The sequence below is a fragment of the Eublepharis macularius genome, chromosome 3 (assembly GCF_028583425.1).
Source record: "Eublepharis macularius isolate TG4126 chromosome 3, MPM_Emac_v1.0, whole genome shotgun sequence".
NCBI classification, from domain to species: Eukaryota; Metazoa; Chordata; class Lepidosauria; order Squamata; family Eublepharidae; genus Eublepharis; species Eublepharis macularius.
The window spans coordinates 21751142-21767509 of NC_072792.1; the positions used below are offsets into that span (position 1 = coordinate 21751142).

The following is a 16368-nucleotide window of genomic DNA, read 5'->3' on the forward strand; positions in this document are numbered from 1 at the left end:
TGCGAAAGGGCGGGAGAACTAGAAGGGAAGCGGGGCGGCGTGGGCGTTTCTAAGCGGTTCCGTGCGCGGCGTCGGTTTTGTTGCTATGGTAACAAGGTTTTCCCCCCCTCCCCTGTCTCCTCTGAGAGGGTCTGTGAGGAACAACGGGCGTATGCGCAATCGGCAATTTGCGAACCAGACCGGGAAAGGCTGGTTGGATCGTGTGGCCGAGGTGGGCAGAAATCCCCTTTTTTCCTCTCGCCGGGCGAGCTGGGGGTTGGGGGGGGGTTTGCTGTAGGGCAGCAGACAGGGTTGCCATCCTCCCGGTGGGGAATGGAGATCTCCCGGAATCACAGCGGGCGCTTCTGGAATTTTGAGATAGGGTCTAAAATGACAGCCGCGGGGGCAACAACGGCCCGCCCGGGACCCCTCATTGTCTTGCTGCCCTGTTTATTTTTCTGAGTGAAGCCCTGGAGTTAAAGTGCAAGACTAATGGTTTTTTCATGTTCATTCGCATGCAAGTTACAGTTGTGGCCAATAATATTGGGTGTTAACTATGGTCATAGATCCAGAGGAGTGAGCCGTGTTGGTCTATAGTTGCAAAATACTAAAGAGTCCTGTAGCACCTTTAAGACTAACGAACTTTACCGTAGCCTAAGCTTTCGAGAACCACAGCTCTCCTTGTCAGATGCATGGAGGGTAAGAAGAAACTGGTCAGATATCTAGGTGGAGAGGGGAGGCGGGAGTAGATGCAATCAGTAGCTTCTGATAATGAAATCAGTTACTTCTGATAATGAGATAACCATTCATGGTCTCTATTCAGTCCAAGTTGGGCTTGATTCAGTCAGGCTTGGATTGAATAGAGACTATGAATGGTTATCTCATTATCAGAAGTAACTGATTGCATCTACTCCCCTCTCCACCTATATATCTGACCAGTTTCTTCTTACTCTCCATGCATCTGATGAAGAGAACTGTGATTCTCGAAAGCTTACGCTACAGTAAAGTTGGTTAGTCTTAAAGGTGCTACTGGACTCTTTTCGATTTAAAAAGAGAAGTTGTCTTACATTCAGAGTAATCTTTGTACTCCCCTTCAAGCTGTTGTGGATTAGCACTAGGGTTGCCAACTCTGGGATGGGAAATTCCTGGAGACTCAGGGGTAGAGCCTGGGGAGGGGAAGGACCTCAGAGGGGTATAATGCCATAGAGGCCACCCTCTAGAGCAGCCATTTTCTCCAGGGGAACTGACTTTTGTAGTATGGAGAACAGTCGTGATCCTGGGAGATTTCCAGGCCCCATCTGGAAGTTAGTAACTATAGAGATGGCGTGAATGAACAGCCTCCAAAACCTCCTGTCATTACCAGTCTTGCTTAGTCAGCTCTTGCAAACTGGAGGCTGTGGGTGTCTTTATTGAGTCAAGCCACCTCCTTTTGGGGTTTCCTCTTTTTCTACTCTTTTCCTAGCACTCACCTAGCTCCCAAACTTCCCTAGTTTTAATAAGGTAGTTAGAACCAATTACTGTTGTTGTGAATGGGCATTGTACTTCTTCTCATTACATTAAAATTTTGTGTAAGGTTAGGAATAATCAGAAACTGCAGTTCAGGAACACAAGCAGTAAAACTGAGGACCTAAATATTTTTTCTTAATGTAGTAAGCTTCTGGAATGCATGAACTTAAGAACATAAAAGCTAAAATCTTCATTAGACATAAGTATTAGAAACTGTAGCGAGTGATATGCTTTAAGATTTTGGGACTGGCTGACCAATAAATATTTGCAATCCCTACAGTATTGGTATGACAGCATATAGTCTCATGAATACACACATTTGGAGTGTCTTAATTCAAAGATTGCTTGCAGATTAATAGCTGAGATATTTGAAGATTTTGGTTTTGAATTAAGATGGAAGCTTATTGTGTTTCAGACTTTGTACAAGAGATGATGAGATATTACACAAAAATTACTTTGTTTATACCAGCTCTCTTTATTTTTCCAGGTGCCTGAACCATAAACAGAAAGATCTTTAAACATTGGCAGAAGGATGTCACGGAAGAGTTCTCGAGAAGCTAAGAAAGTTAACGTCTCCAGTTCCTTGGAATCTGAAGATATTAGTTTGGAGACTACAGTACCAACTGATGATATTTCCTCCTCAGAAGAACGGGAAGGTACCATCAAAATTACTAGACAGCTGATAGAGCGGAAGGAGCTGCTTCATAATCTCCAATTGCTGAAAATAGAGCTTTCCCAGAAGAACTTGATGTTGGACAACCTGAAAGTAGAGTACTTGACAAAAGTAAGAACTCCCCTTGTGAGTGTGGGTGTTAGGTGTTAAAAGTATTCTAGGGTTTCATGTAGCAAAGTAACTGTTAGAAGAATGCTCTCTTGATTGCTTTTCACAGCAAAGTGACAACTGACTGCAGAAATGACAACTGCCTTATAGCTTGAACAGCTAATGGCACACTCTTATCAGTAGGTAGTAGTGAGTGATTTAATTTAATTTAATTTAATTTATTACATTTATATTCCACCCACCCCGCTTTCGCAGGCTCAGGGCGGATATGAGTGAGAGATGTTTTCCAAATGGAAACAGAATAGACTGTTTAAAAAGTGCATCACTCGTTCTGTGCTCCTGAGGAAGATCTGAACTTGTGCTTCTCTGAAAGAAGTCTCCCCCCCGCACCCACAAGGCAAACCTCTTTGAAACTCAGTGTTTCAAAATTAGTGTATAACATTTAATTTTTAATTATAAATTTTATATGCTGCCTTTCTCCCTAATCAGGGATGACATAGATATCTTTAGTTCAAAGCCAAAAGTTCAACTAAATATACCTAAAATCTTTGCTGTACCTAAAACTACTTGGGTCTAAGCTGGTAATGTTGTTTGGTTTCCACAGGACAGTTCAGCAGCAGGCATGCTTTTGCATAGTGGTGTCTCTGTGTGTGAAAATGGTTTGAAATTCAGATGAGAGCATCTACTGTGTCAAAGCTAAGTCAGATAAGAGAAAAGACAGATAGAGCAGAAAAAGTTACAGAATTTTGGGCTCCACAGAGCTCTTCAATAATTCTTACTTGTTTTCCAATGTTTAATTGCTTGTTTTTAGATTGAAGAACTAGAAGAAAGACTTAATGATGCTCTCCATGAAAAACAGCTGCTATCTTTACGACTAGATAATCAGCTGGCATTACAGCAAGAAGATGCTCGGTATGAAAAGAAAGGAATTGGGATTAATGTAGTCTGAACTCAGAAGTAGGAATTGGGATTAATATATTCTGAACTCAGAAGTAAGGAATAAAGGAATAAATGTGCAAACTTTGTAACAGGTCACGCGCTTCTTACATTTCAAATGGAGATGGGCACAAACCAAAATACTAACCAAAATTCGTGATGAGCCAGGCGGTTCGTGGTTCGTAAACCAGCAGTTCGTCAGATCCCATTTCTGACAAACCGCTGCGAACTTTAGGCTGGTTCGTTTGGTTCATTTTTCAGTTAATCACTGCAGACAGCCTGGCGCTGATCAATCAGTTTCCTAGGCAACAGGGGATGGACTTCCTGCAGACCTTCTACTGACCCGGAAGTGACCTGCTGACCTAGAAGCAGTGATTTGCTGGCCCGGAAGTAACGTTTTCACGAACCAAAATGAACCAGTTCGTAAACTGGGGCAGGTTCATGAAAGTTTGTGGTTCGTGAAACGTGATGAACCACGAACCGCATGGTTCGTTTTTTTTCTGGTTCGTGCCCATCTCTAATTTCAAATAATTTAACTGTTGCAGATCCTTGAATAGCTTCTAGGGTACACATGGGTACTTATGCTGAGGCCAATAAAACATATCATAGGAACAAAAATATGTAACAGAAATTTGATACTGATGTTTTTAACTGAGTAATATCATGTAGTTAAATGTAAGCTCTAAGAATGAATTTTTAATTCACCTTCAGGGCAGGTTTAGGTTACCAAGATTCTTGGTAACGTGAAGGAAGTTACTGTTAGGTCAGATGTAAAGCTCTGTTTGGCCAGGCAGTAGATTGCTTCCATTCATAGTTTAATTTGTTTGTCTCTGACTTTATTGTTCTTTCATTGTTATTGTTATGTTTGCTGATCTGCTTTGGTTTTTGTATTTTTAAATTCTGTATAATTTTCCCCTTTAAGTTTTGTTACTGCTTACATTGAGATTGTGATGGTCTTTGACTGTCAGCAATAAAAAAAAACACACTGAAGTAGTCCACAAAACAGACAGGAAGTAGAACTGACTATTCAAGTACTTATTTAATCAACATCATTACTTTTTCTCTCTTAATGGAACTGGTAAGTATTCACGTTTGCATGTTATGAATACTGTTTTCTGAGTAACTAAAGATAAATATGGCCATTTTCAAACTGCTTACTGGCTGCAGAACATCGCACAAAGCTCCTAGAACGACCAAGTGTTTCTGGCACGATTTCCCATCATAACCCTAGTTCTCGCATGAAATCGCACCGGGAAGACACTGTCGTTCCGGGAGCTTTGTGTGCTGTTCCGCAGCCGGTAAGCAGTGTGAAAACGGCCATATTTATCTATAGGAGATACATTTACAGTGCAGTCCTAAGCAGAGTTGCTCCAGTCTACGCCCATTGAAATGTGTTTAGATTGGAGTAACTCTGCTTAGGTTAAAGATCTGTAGTAAATATTATCTTTACTTTTTTTCATAGAAAACATCAGGAGTTAATGAAACAGGAAATGGAAACCATCTTGTTGCGCCAGAAGCAATTAGAGGAGACTAATCATCAGTTAAGAGAGCGGGCAGGAGATATTCGTCGCAACTTGCGTGACCTTGAATTGACTGAAGAATGCTATGCCAAACTCAAATCTCTTCCCGAGGAAGAACTTTCACTTCCTGAATATGTGTCTGTAAGTACTGTCATCGCAATGAGATTAATAGTTTGTGTTTGCAAAGCATAAATTGATAGGGAAAATTGTGTAATTAATAAAAGGAGTCACTGAATCAGACTCACGGATACATGCCAAAATAATCCTGATGTCTGGGATAGTACTGCAGATTCAGTGGTTTCTGGAGCTATGTGATGATGTCATTGTCATACTTTTTAAGAAGTCTTTGAGAAGCGAGCTGCCTTTTTTGAGTTAACGTGTTTTCAGATCAGTAAGTAATCCTGATTTCCACAGTCGTTTACTCTGCTTCTGAGCACAGTTACTGCTTTCTAGGCATATTGACTTAAAAGGGTATAGCTCTGCCGAGGACGGCACTGTTAGTATCTGTTTAAAAAACGATCTGTAGTAATTAACGGATTCTCCATGTGGCTTCACCTTACAAGATGATCTGCTTCATATTCAGTTAGCACTATAGTTTTGAGAAGTGCCATCGATAAAAAGAGACACGTAACAAAATATGTTTTCTTAACACATAACTTCGGGCATGCACTAAAAAAAACCCCGTATTATTCAGATCCAGCTATCGAGAATACCATATATATTACAGATATTAGGGTCAAAAAATATCGATTTAGGATTCAGATCTGGGTTTGATTCAAGAATCCGAATATATTTGGCTCCTTTATTCCCTATGGGAAAACTTATCCATAGGCTGGGGAGGCGCGTTTTTAGTACAAATGCCATCAAAATTTCAGGGAACCTAGTTCTTCCTATCCGCTGCATGAACTCCCAAGTTTCAATGAGACTGGACAAAGAGGTCCAATTCTATGGGCTCCTGAATGAGGTGCTCCCAGTTGTTCTTCATTGTTCCCTATTGGGGGGTGGATTCTAAGCTGCTTTCCAGTGCAAAGAAACCTTAACCAGCCTCCAGACACGCAGATGCAACTGCTGGCCAACTGCAAGCTGAACCAACAAAGGCCAACGGAACTCATGTCAAACCAGAGAATCGTAGCAGGCCCAAAGTGAAGCAAGAGAGACACTGTTGCAAGCCCAGCAGAACCAGTCTCACTCACAGAAGCAGGGCAGAACCCAGGGCCAATGTGGTAATAGAACAGAACCAAGTACCAACGTCAACCACTCAGCAGGACCACCAACCTGGCACAAGCACAGCCAGCCAAACCTGGTAATAGCAAGCAAAAACACACATAGTAACTGCAGCTCCAAGCACCCAGGAGCTGCTTGGGGCAGGCACACCATGTCTAGGGGGGCAGAAAGAGATGACCAAGGGTGAAGGGGTTCAGATGGCAACACCCCGGGGGCACTTCCTCCATCTCTTCCTCTTCTGCCATCTACGTGCTCTCCTTGGACGGCCTGCTGCTGGCCTCGGAGGAACTGTGGAAGGGTTACTGGTGGCAATCCTCTCTTCAAGTTCCTCCACTACAGGCAACAACAGTAACCACTGTGCAGAAAAACAACAGCTCTTAAAATACAAAGCAACAGCACAACTCTTTATTAAACCACAACCAAACAACAAGCAGAAAACATTCCCCTCACAACAACAGCAGGAAATATTACACACTCACCAACCACAGAAGAAAAATGAAAGCATCCTCCACATCGGCACCCATCAGCAGCAGAACACAATAAAAAGAACCCCCCACAGCAGGAAAAGTAATTAACTACCCTACAGCAACCCTTTAAATATGAAACTTCAAAAACAAATCCAACGGCATGCCAAAAACCAACAGCAAGAAACTCTGTCCCCCCCCCCCCCCCGGGCAATAAGATATAAAGAAAGATTTAAATGGGGAAATAAACCAACAAAAAAGCAAAAGCACCAGAGAAAAAATGTAAAAATCAGAGACTACTTCTTCCCAACAGGGCAAAGATAAAACAACCAGAACCAAAGAGGCAGGAGCAACTCAAAAGCGGTGCACCCCTCCCCAACCAAACTACCAAAGGAAAGAAGAGCAAAGAAATAAAGCTTTAAAAGAGAGAAAAAGTTTGCCCCTTTCCCTTACCCTCCGTCTAATCTAACACCAGGCCAACCCCCACCCCCAAACAGGAAAAAAAGATTACTTCTCAAATCACACACCTGTACCAAATCACTACACCAAATCACACACAACTGGGATACTGACTTTTGAGCTAATTTAATATTGCACAGTGGACAGCTTCTGGAGTTAAAAACTGTTCCTCATAGAAGCCGATGGAGAAGGCCTCTTTGAAACAACTTTAAAAACATACTGATGCATCTCATCGATAGGCATCAACTGACAATTATTTCTATATCTGTAAATCAGTCTAACAAAACCTAGTTTGATAATGGAGAAATAATTTTGCTCTTAAGTCCTCATTTCTGAGGCATCAGATAGTGTATATTTATGATCTTCTTCGTCTTCGTCTTCATCATGGTAATAAAACATTCGATTTATATACCACCCTTCAGGACAACTTAATGCCCACTCAGAGCGGTTTACGAAGTATGTTATCATTATCCCCACAAGTACAATCACCCTGTGAGGTGGGTGAGGCTGAGAGAGTTCTGAAAGAGCTGTGACTAGCCCAAGGTCACCCAACTGGCCTCTAGTGGAGGAGTGGGGAATCAAACCCGGCTCTCCAGATTAGAGTCCCACCGCTCTTATCCACTACACCAAACTGGCTCTCAAAAATGCTTTGAAGTTTTAAGTTATAAAGACACTACAACTGTAAATCAGAATTTGTTTTTCCAAATACAATGTGGTATAGCAGTTAAAATATCAGACTAGGATCTGGGAAATCCAGTTCATATTGGCATCTGCCCTGAAGCTTGCTGGATGGCTGGCCTTTGGCTGGCCATTCTCTCTCTCTCTCAGTCTAAGTTACCTCACAGGATTGTTGTCAGGATAACATGGAGGCGCAAAGAACAATGTGCTCCATCCAGAACTTCTTAGAGGAAGGTTAGGATAAAAATGTACTATATAAATAATACATTCAGTTATCTAACTTCTGTTTAAACACCTGGTATATTTCATAGCATAGTGTATAGGTTACCCATTCAATAGTTCTTCTGTATTTGAGATTTTTGTATTCCTGGCAGGTCTTTAGTGACTTATTACTTGGCTGCATTATTTTTGAGAAATGCATTTGTATTGCATTTAGCTTTTCAAAAGACAAACTCGTGCCTGAAAGCTCACAGTCTAAGAGCGGAACTACAAGTGACAAAAGGCACAGGTTGGACACTTGTCAGCTTCCCTCAAGTTTTGATGGGAAATGTAGGCATCCTGGTCTCGCAGCTTCGCTCTCTGACTGCTGTCCAGTGGACTTTTCAACTGTCACTTGTCCAACATTCCGCCAAGCTGCCTACATTTCCCATCGAAACTTGAGGAAAGCTGACAAGTGTCCAATCTGTGCCTTTTGTCACTTGTAGTTCGCTCTAAGTGAAGGCAAGGCTCCAGAAGGACAAGGCAGATTCGAAACATACAAAATGCTTATCGTTCATTACTTACTGTGAAGAATAATAACCTTGTGTATCTTTACTTGTGCTTTCCAGACTAGATTCTATGAAGTAGTGCATCCCTTAAAAAAAGATCTAAGTGAGCTGCAGGTGAAAAAGGAGCTGCTCTCTGAAGAACTTAACGATTGCAAATCTCAGCTGAAACATCTGATGGAGGTTTGTTTGTCAATATGTATTTTAAAAGGAAGTGTGATTCATTATGTCCACCGCAATTAGTTTTGTAGTGTATTATTTGTTTTTGTAGTTGGCAAATGCCTTTTTTTTCTCTTTTCCTAAATAATTCCTTCCTTCTGTAAACATGTACAGAGTACAGCTTGTACCAGTTAATCTCAGAACTGCTCACTGTAAAATGTCAGGTATTTAGGTTGCTAAGCCCTTGGGGAGGTAGGCAGGTTAATAAGGTCATTATGTCCCTCCTGCTTCAGCACAGTGTAATGGTTTTATTGTGCCACATCTAGGCATGGAAGGTTTCTTAACAACTCAAGCTTTGATGCTTCTGCATTTGTCCTTCTCTCCTGTGCACTGGCCAATACCAGTACCTAATAGGAGTGGACCATGGTTCACCTTTGATTTGTTTAATGTAATTTTTGTTTAATGTGATTTTTGTTTAATGTAAAACACCCCCTCCTCCCCATTTTGTAAAAGTGATTTTAATTTTGTAATTACAATAAAAATAGTATTTTTGTCTTGTATGAGTGATGATAACCCTAAGCGATCATCTCTAACCAAAAATAAAATAAAACGGCAGAGCAGAGTTAGGTTTCATTTTGTAGGTTTTTTTAAGCAGTCTCAGGAGCTGAGTATAACAGAAAGGCACATAAGTTTGTTTTTCTGTGTTCTGGTTAAGCTTATTTGGAAATTGTGCATATATCCTTAAAGGAACTGAACTCAGATATCGAATGCTACTGCTTGACGTCGGCAAGCATGCTATATGGGTTTTCTTCTGTAGTAATCGGAAACTGGGAGGGAAGGCAGTGTAGTATAGCCCAGTCTCGGAAACTGAGAAGAGTCAGTACTTGAATGGGGGGAGGGGCACCGAGGAAGACTCTGAAGAAGAAAGTAAATGGCATGCCCTCTCTGCTTTTCATTCTGCCTTGAAAGCCCCTTGCTGGGGTCTCCATAAGTCAGTTGCAACTTGATGGTGCGTACATACATAGTCAGAAACTAAAAGTTAAGTCATCAACCCTGTAGAAGCGAAAATGCTAAATTCCAAAGTTCGTATTTTGATTCCTGATGAGTAATCCAACAGTCTTAATAGACTTTTTATACGTAAGAGAATGTTGTTAGTGGAAAAGTGTAAGTGCAAAGACTCCCCATGATTCAGCAAACTCTCTCAGTTAGTGAATTGCTTCTGGAACATTCCAGGACCAATTTCTTGGTGAGATCGTCATTAGAAAGCATGTAGCCCTGCAGGTAGCACAGTATTACGTGCGAGCATTCCCACAGGCCGTGATACCTCAGCGATGTGCTGTTGACAGGATATTGTGAAATTTGCAGTCTTCAGCTATTGGCAAAACCTATTGAAATAGCCGTGTAACAAAAGTAGGACAGTCAGATTAAAACAATTATTAAAACTCCATCGGGGGGGGGGGGCAGATCTAAAAAGTCATAGAGAAGAAAAATGTTTTAGCTTGGCACCTACAAGCTTATAAATGCTGTACCAGGTGAGCTTCTATGGGCAGCATCTGTCTTCTAGTTCCACCATCTACCACGAAGGAACAGAACAGCTATGGTCTGGCGCCCTTATACCGGACTTGGCTAACCATTTCAGGACTCTGTGAGTGTAAGGAGTCAGTGAACTTTTAGTGGACTAATACAGCAACCCCTCTGCAATTGTCCATGGTATCAAATGCTACGGAGAGCTCAAGGAGATTCAAGAATCTCGATTTCTACCCTTCTGTCTTCTGGTGAAGGTCAACAACCTAGATAGCTTCCATTCCAAAACAAGTCTGAAGCCCTATTGAAATGCATCTAGATAGGCAATTTTCAGCCAAGAAAGCTTGGAGTTATGTGGCCAACAAAATCCACAGAGGTGGTTTTAACTGCAAACTGTAAGTAATGGCAGAACTGCTTGCTTTATCTCTTGGGCCTCTCTTTCTGGCTCTTTCAATTTGTTTTTCTCCTATATTCAGTGGTTGTTGTAGGTTTAGCAGTGATGGATGTTGCTACTTTTAGCGGTGTCTGTATACCTGTTTAAGTACTCTTCATGCCACAAACAAAGGAGCCTATCCGACTCTTTTATGTCAAGTATTGTCAGCGTACTCTGATCCTTAATAAGAATAGACAGCAGTGGCTGAAACACTACAACAAACCTTTCCTTTGAACATCTTTTTACCATCTTGTAAGGGTTTTTTTTAAGGCTAGCTTCCTGCAAAGCAGGAGCCATACAAGATTGGATGGTATAAATCTACAAACCCTTTTTTGTCCCACACCACCCCTCTACTGCACCATATTTAAGTTTCTAACTTTCCCATTAGCAAGAACAGAGATAAAGGAGAAAATGAATACTTATAATGATATTTCTACATTCAAGAGCCAATAACAAGCTGTATTAAAGCCCCTTCTGCCTTTGATTGTTGTGCTTACCTCTGTAACATATCGAGGAATTTCCTTGATAAGTAGCATTTCCATAGAAAAAGCAGTGTTGGACAAGCAACAGAAACCTGTTTATTTGGACCAGCCATACAGCGTACATCAGGTTCTGTGGCTGCATGTTTTACATGCAGAAGTTCAATCAGTTTGCATGCAGGTTCAAATTAGTTGGGTATTCAGTTAAAACAGTATCTTGAGTAGCACGGATTAATCCTGGTTAAGGATACCAGTTATACAAGGTGCCTGCATCGGAATGTTATGACTAAGGGGGTTATTTTAATACCTCTGTGTACCTCACCTGAATGGTCTTCAGTTTCCATGTGCCTCCCATGAACGGTCAGCAAAAGTTAATTGCCAGGCATACAGCAGGTTCATACCTGTCGTGAATAAACTGTGTTTTGTTTATGACAAAAATATATAAGTGCAACTGAAAATCTGTTCTGTATCGACGCCATGTAATCTAAGGCACCAGCACTTGCATTTTAAGGCCATTATAAGCTGAAGATTTTGGGACTGTTCTTTGTGACCTGAAACATCTTTTTTTTTTCTTGTCTTCATTCTACTCCCCCTTTTTTTCACTGAACACCCATCCTGAAGAAGAGTTCTGGTTTTTTTCCCCTTTAGCTTGTCCTACTTAGCTTTTGTAGTTCCCCCCCCCCAACTGTCTTCAACAGTTTACTTTTAGCCACAGAGACTAAATTTGAGCTTTTACTGCTACTTTCCACTGGGTGTCGGCATCTGCTTAGCAATTCTGGGACAATCGGTGATGCATAAAACAGTTTCTGTTGCTTCTACTAATAAGACACACCAGAGGATTCAGCATGAAGTTTGTGTGAAAGTGTGTGTTCTTGGCATGGCAAGAGTACGCTGAGCCTTGTTTAGTCGGTGAGACCCTGAAAATGTTTAGGATTCAGTTTCTGGTGAACCATCCAACATTTAATGTCACGATCTTCCGAGACTAATGAAGCTGATGAGTTTTCATGCTTGTGGGAAAAGACTTTTATTTTTCCTCAATATATTTGAATCAATGCTATTAGTATCCTAACAAAGTTTGTCCTACTGGAATGTATTTGTTTGGATTCCATCCAAAAAAAACAAACCCTTGACAAATGAGTGATGGTTTAGCTCTGACGCTCCGGCAAATAGAATGAATTGATACACATATTGAAAATACATCTGATGTCTGATTATCAAAACTGGAATAAACGTATAAATGGAAGGAAATACTTGTGAGCATTTGGAAGAGCTTTGTACATTAGGCTGAACATAGCTTAACTCAAACAGGGCACAGTATCTTATTGCAGGACACCAAAATACTGGACAACACTTCCAACTACTTTGTCAGATTGCACAGGGAAGCCACTGAAATTCACAAGCATAAGCAAAACTTCAACAGGAAAGAAGAGATTTTAAGAATGAATAGAGCATGGCTTCCAGGTCTGAAAAACACCAGGCTAACAAAAGACTCTACAACCCACAATAGCCCTGCAGAGAAGATTAGCACATCAAGCACCAATCCATATGCAAAAGAACCTCCTCAGGTAACAGTGAAGCATTAGCACTCCATTAACATCCCACACCCTGGGAAACCCTTACAGGATGACACAACCCAACCAACCTTTCTGAGTAGATATAAATCACCTGCAAACATCTCCTCCACAGTTTGACACTGAGAGATCCCTGTCTTTCGGTGCTACACCTCTGAAGATGCCAGCCACAGCTGCTGGCGAAACGTCAGGAACTACAATGCCAAGACCATGGCAATACAGCCCGGAAAACCCACAACAACCTTCGTACATTTTACTTGCCATTTTCTTTTTATATTTCTTCAACTCTAGAAAAGATTACATGAAGATTGTATGTGGACCTTGATTTGATATAGGTATTGATTGAACATAGGCAAGCTCAATAACTGTTCACTTTTTATAGTGGCAAAGCACGTTCTTTTTTTCTGGTATGTTCTCACTGTATATCCTTGGAAAACATAACTTAAACAAGGACTGGACAGGCGCCCAGACAAATCTCTTTGCAATTTAATCTCTTTTACAACTAACTTTGTTATGTGCATTTCAGTGGGAAAATTTCCTCTAGGCCAGACAAGAGCTTCTCAGACCATTGGAAAGGACAAATCAAAGAATCTTGGTGTAGTCATGTGGGTTTCATGTCACACCCCAATTTCATGCCAAGTCTGAATTTCTCAGACTTGAGTTGTATGAGATTATCTAATCCATCAGAAAGCAATTTGGTGAGATTCTTAAAATTATATCTAATCTTTTGGATGTAAGATGAATGGGATGTATTCTTATCTGCTTTGGATTTTTGATATAAGGAATTATCTTTTGTATTTTCTGATCTTTGTCCATTGATAGTTTTAAGATGGATGAGATTCATTTTTTTAAAATTAAAGTCTCCAAAGAAAACATTGAGTAATTATTGGTAATGTGGTTTTCACTTTACACCTGGAATAAACAAACTTCTTATTCCTCTTTAATCAGAAGGCTGTTGGCTTGTAAAAAAGTGCCCAAGAAAGAGAACAGCCCTTTTAATACAGCCATGTAGTAGAGGTTCAAGCATTGCTTTGAAATAGTCAAGAGATATTTTTTTCACGCGTCAGTTTTAAAAGTAATATTCCCCCTGCAAGTGAAATAACATGCTGCAATAACTCTTAAAAACCTTTCTTACTGAGACGATTCTCGGATGTGAAAGCTAAATTTTCATACCCATTTGAGAAACTGATGTGCTTTTTACAGAAGTTTTGGGAAAGTTATGATCTGCTTATTTGTAGTTACTGGGATTTTTTCATACATTGCAAGTAGTAGTATAGGCTTATTCCATCTTAAAGTGGCTGTAGAAATTGGAGTGCCACCCAACATCCCTCATTTCAAGAATTTTTCCCACTCGTAATCTGTCAAGTCTCAGAACTGATTAACAGAGCAATCCTATGGAGAGTTACTCCAGTCTAAGCCCATTGACTTCAATGGGCTTAGACTGGTGTAACTCTCCATAGGATTACACTGTAAATGTATGGGTCTCAGGTGACAAGACTGTGCAGAGACTTTCCTTGTTGTCCAAATTTATGGTAGGGTTTATCTGTGTGGGTTCAGTGACTTTTGATAAGAACTTGGACAAGAACCAGAAAAACAATCTTGTGGTATCCCTAGGAAGAAAGCTGCCATGACCTGAGGACACTTACAACTTAGTCATGGCATATGAGCAGTAGCTAGCTTGGCATGCCTGGAAATACCCTTGGCTAGAATAAAGTCATAGGATCATAATCTAATTTCCTTTTATCCTGATCTTAAACAATCTATCAGATTGTAGCAATGCCATTTATAAGATCTATAATGATAGAAATTAATACAATTTATTACAAACTGTTATGGAGAATAATACAATATGACCCTTCTGTATGTTGTATATAAATAAACCCAACAGTTCTCCGCACCATAAGAGAGTGAATTCTAAGAGCACTTCAAAAGGAAGTACAGATATCAAAGTGCAAGTGCTAAAGTGCTAATTACCAAAACGTAAATATATTGCACATAAGATATATAAAGTGCATAGAGAGCAACATGTAACAATGAAAATCCTCAGAACATATTCCAATATCATCCAAGAATAATAAATAATTAAACAGAAAAAAGTCCAAAAGCACTCTTTCTCAATGGTATTAAGGAGAACGTGAAGCTTTTAGGATCTTCTCAAGTGGCTGTGGAAAGTTGTAGATTCTCTAATGGGATGTCTAGATCCTTATTGGCCCGTTTCAAAATATATCTTTATCAAAGAGTCACAGTCACTGCTTTGCAGTATACTCCTGTAGTTTAAAAATAAAAAAAACTAAAGGATATTTAACTGAGGGGAATAAAAGATTACATATAGAAAATATGAGCAATATATAAAATACATTAGAACTTTGGGATCCCTATTAAATTTTGTTGAGGAATTAAGGAAAAGAAATATGTTTTCAGACCTGATGGAACTGATGTTGTCCACTAGTTAAGATGCTATTTTATTGTGTGTTGTGGTGGTGTTAATGTCTTTCTTGGAAACTTTGAAAGTGCATTTATAAATATATTAGTCATTTGCTAAAAAGGTTAGGCAAAACCTTTGGTAGACTTGTTCTCCCTTAACCATTAGTCATGGTAGTTAAATGGAAATTCCCTGTCTAGAGACAGTATACCTCTGAAGGTCAGATGTTAGGGATAAGAAAACATGGGATGGTTAGCTTTATTTAACAGTTTGGCGGACTTTTGCTAGGAAAGATTAATTGGTAATGTAGGCAGGAGGTCCAGTGGACCTGCGGGAAATGTCCTGTGCCTTTTGGAGTAATAATTTTGATATCAACTTCTGAAATAACTAAACACCTTGTATTCAAAAGTCAGCCTCACTTGTAGAGGGCCACTGCATTTTAAATGACATTTCTGTTTTTGCAAATTTAGCTGCCAGGATTTGCCTTATGGAGGAAGGAAAGGGGGGCTTCAGCTCTTTCTCCCCTTGTGTTTTCTTGCTGGAAGAAAAAGCTACTACAGAGCTGCTTTTGTCCATGTGGGGAAAGCTGCATTATTATTATTGTTGTTGCTATTATTATTATTGTGCCAGCAGGGTAAAGAAGCTTCCCCCACATGCATTTTTCTCCTTGAAAGGCAAATCTCTCTCTCCCTATCCCATTCTTCTCCTTGTTACAGAGTCCTGACAGCTAAATTTCCACGTGAGAAAAAAGTTACTTTTTTAAAAAGTGGAAGAAACCTTATACTTAATCCCTGAATTCTGTTATGGATTAACAATTCCAAATTTCCCAGTTAAGAGTTTGGAATCTGAGTTTGCTTTTCTTTAATTGTGTGTGTGTGGGGGGGTGTCTTCCTCTGAGAGAAGCAGTTTAAACATGGGGTCAAGGACAATACAGGGAAGCCCCCGTTCCAGAAACACTCCCTCCTGCAGACTCGAGGCTTTCTGGGAAGCGAAGTGCTCGCCTCTCTAGAGCTGGAGATTTTTTAAAAGCGTGGAATAAAACTATTTTCTGAACTTGTAATTATTGAACTAGTTATCCGTTTTTATGCCAAAGCATACTAGTTTGGCCTTGGATTTAAAATCTCTCTTGGTTGATTCATTTCTGATTCACTGAATTAAAGAAAAAATTCTCTCTGGACTGGTTCGGCTCAGCTGCCTGATTCCGTCCACTGCTGTGAGCTGTGCCATTGAGCAACTGCCTCTCCCCGTGAAACAGTTCAGAATTTTTTTAAGTCTTTCAAATATTGCAAACCCATCACATTTTTGAAGCTTATTATGGCTGGCTAATGAGCTGCTCCAGAATTTGGAGAACCTACCTTGTAAATTAAAAACGTATGGAGTATAAGAACTAGTTTTTCAGGGTTTAATAAATACACCTGTTTTAATAGTGATTCATCAGCCTGGACAAGTGGAAAATTGTCTGTACCTAG

At 40.2% G+C, this 16368-nt stretch overlaps 1 protein-coding gene across 3 annotated transcripts in view; it reads left to right on the forward strand.

Moving 5' to 3' along the window:
- The first annotated feature begins 1994 nt into the window (after positions 1–1994).
- The window catches only part of PIBF1 (progesterone immunomodulatory binding factor 1), a 136586-nt gene continuing 122212 nt past the window's right edge, over positions 1995–16368 (forward strand). Inside the window, exons 1-4 of one of the 3 annotated variants that reach the window (XM_054974064.1) lie at positions 1995–2269; positions 3078–3178; positions 4665–4863; positions 8375–8494. In XM_054974064.1, coding sequence (XP_054830039.1) covers positions 2018–2269; positions 3078–3178; positions 4665–4863; positions 8375–8494 — 672 coding nt within the window. In that variant the 5' untranslated portion in view covers positions 1995–2017. Of the gene's footprint in view, positions 2270–3077; positions 3179–4664; positions 4864–5943; positions 6026–8374; positions 8495–16368 lie in introns of those variants that run through there. The other 2 variants (XM_054974065.1, XM_054974066.1) reach the window with 2 other exon arrangements.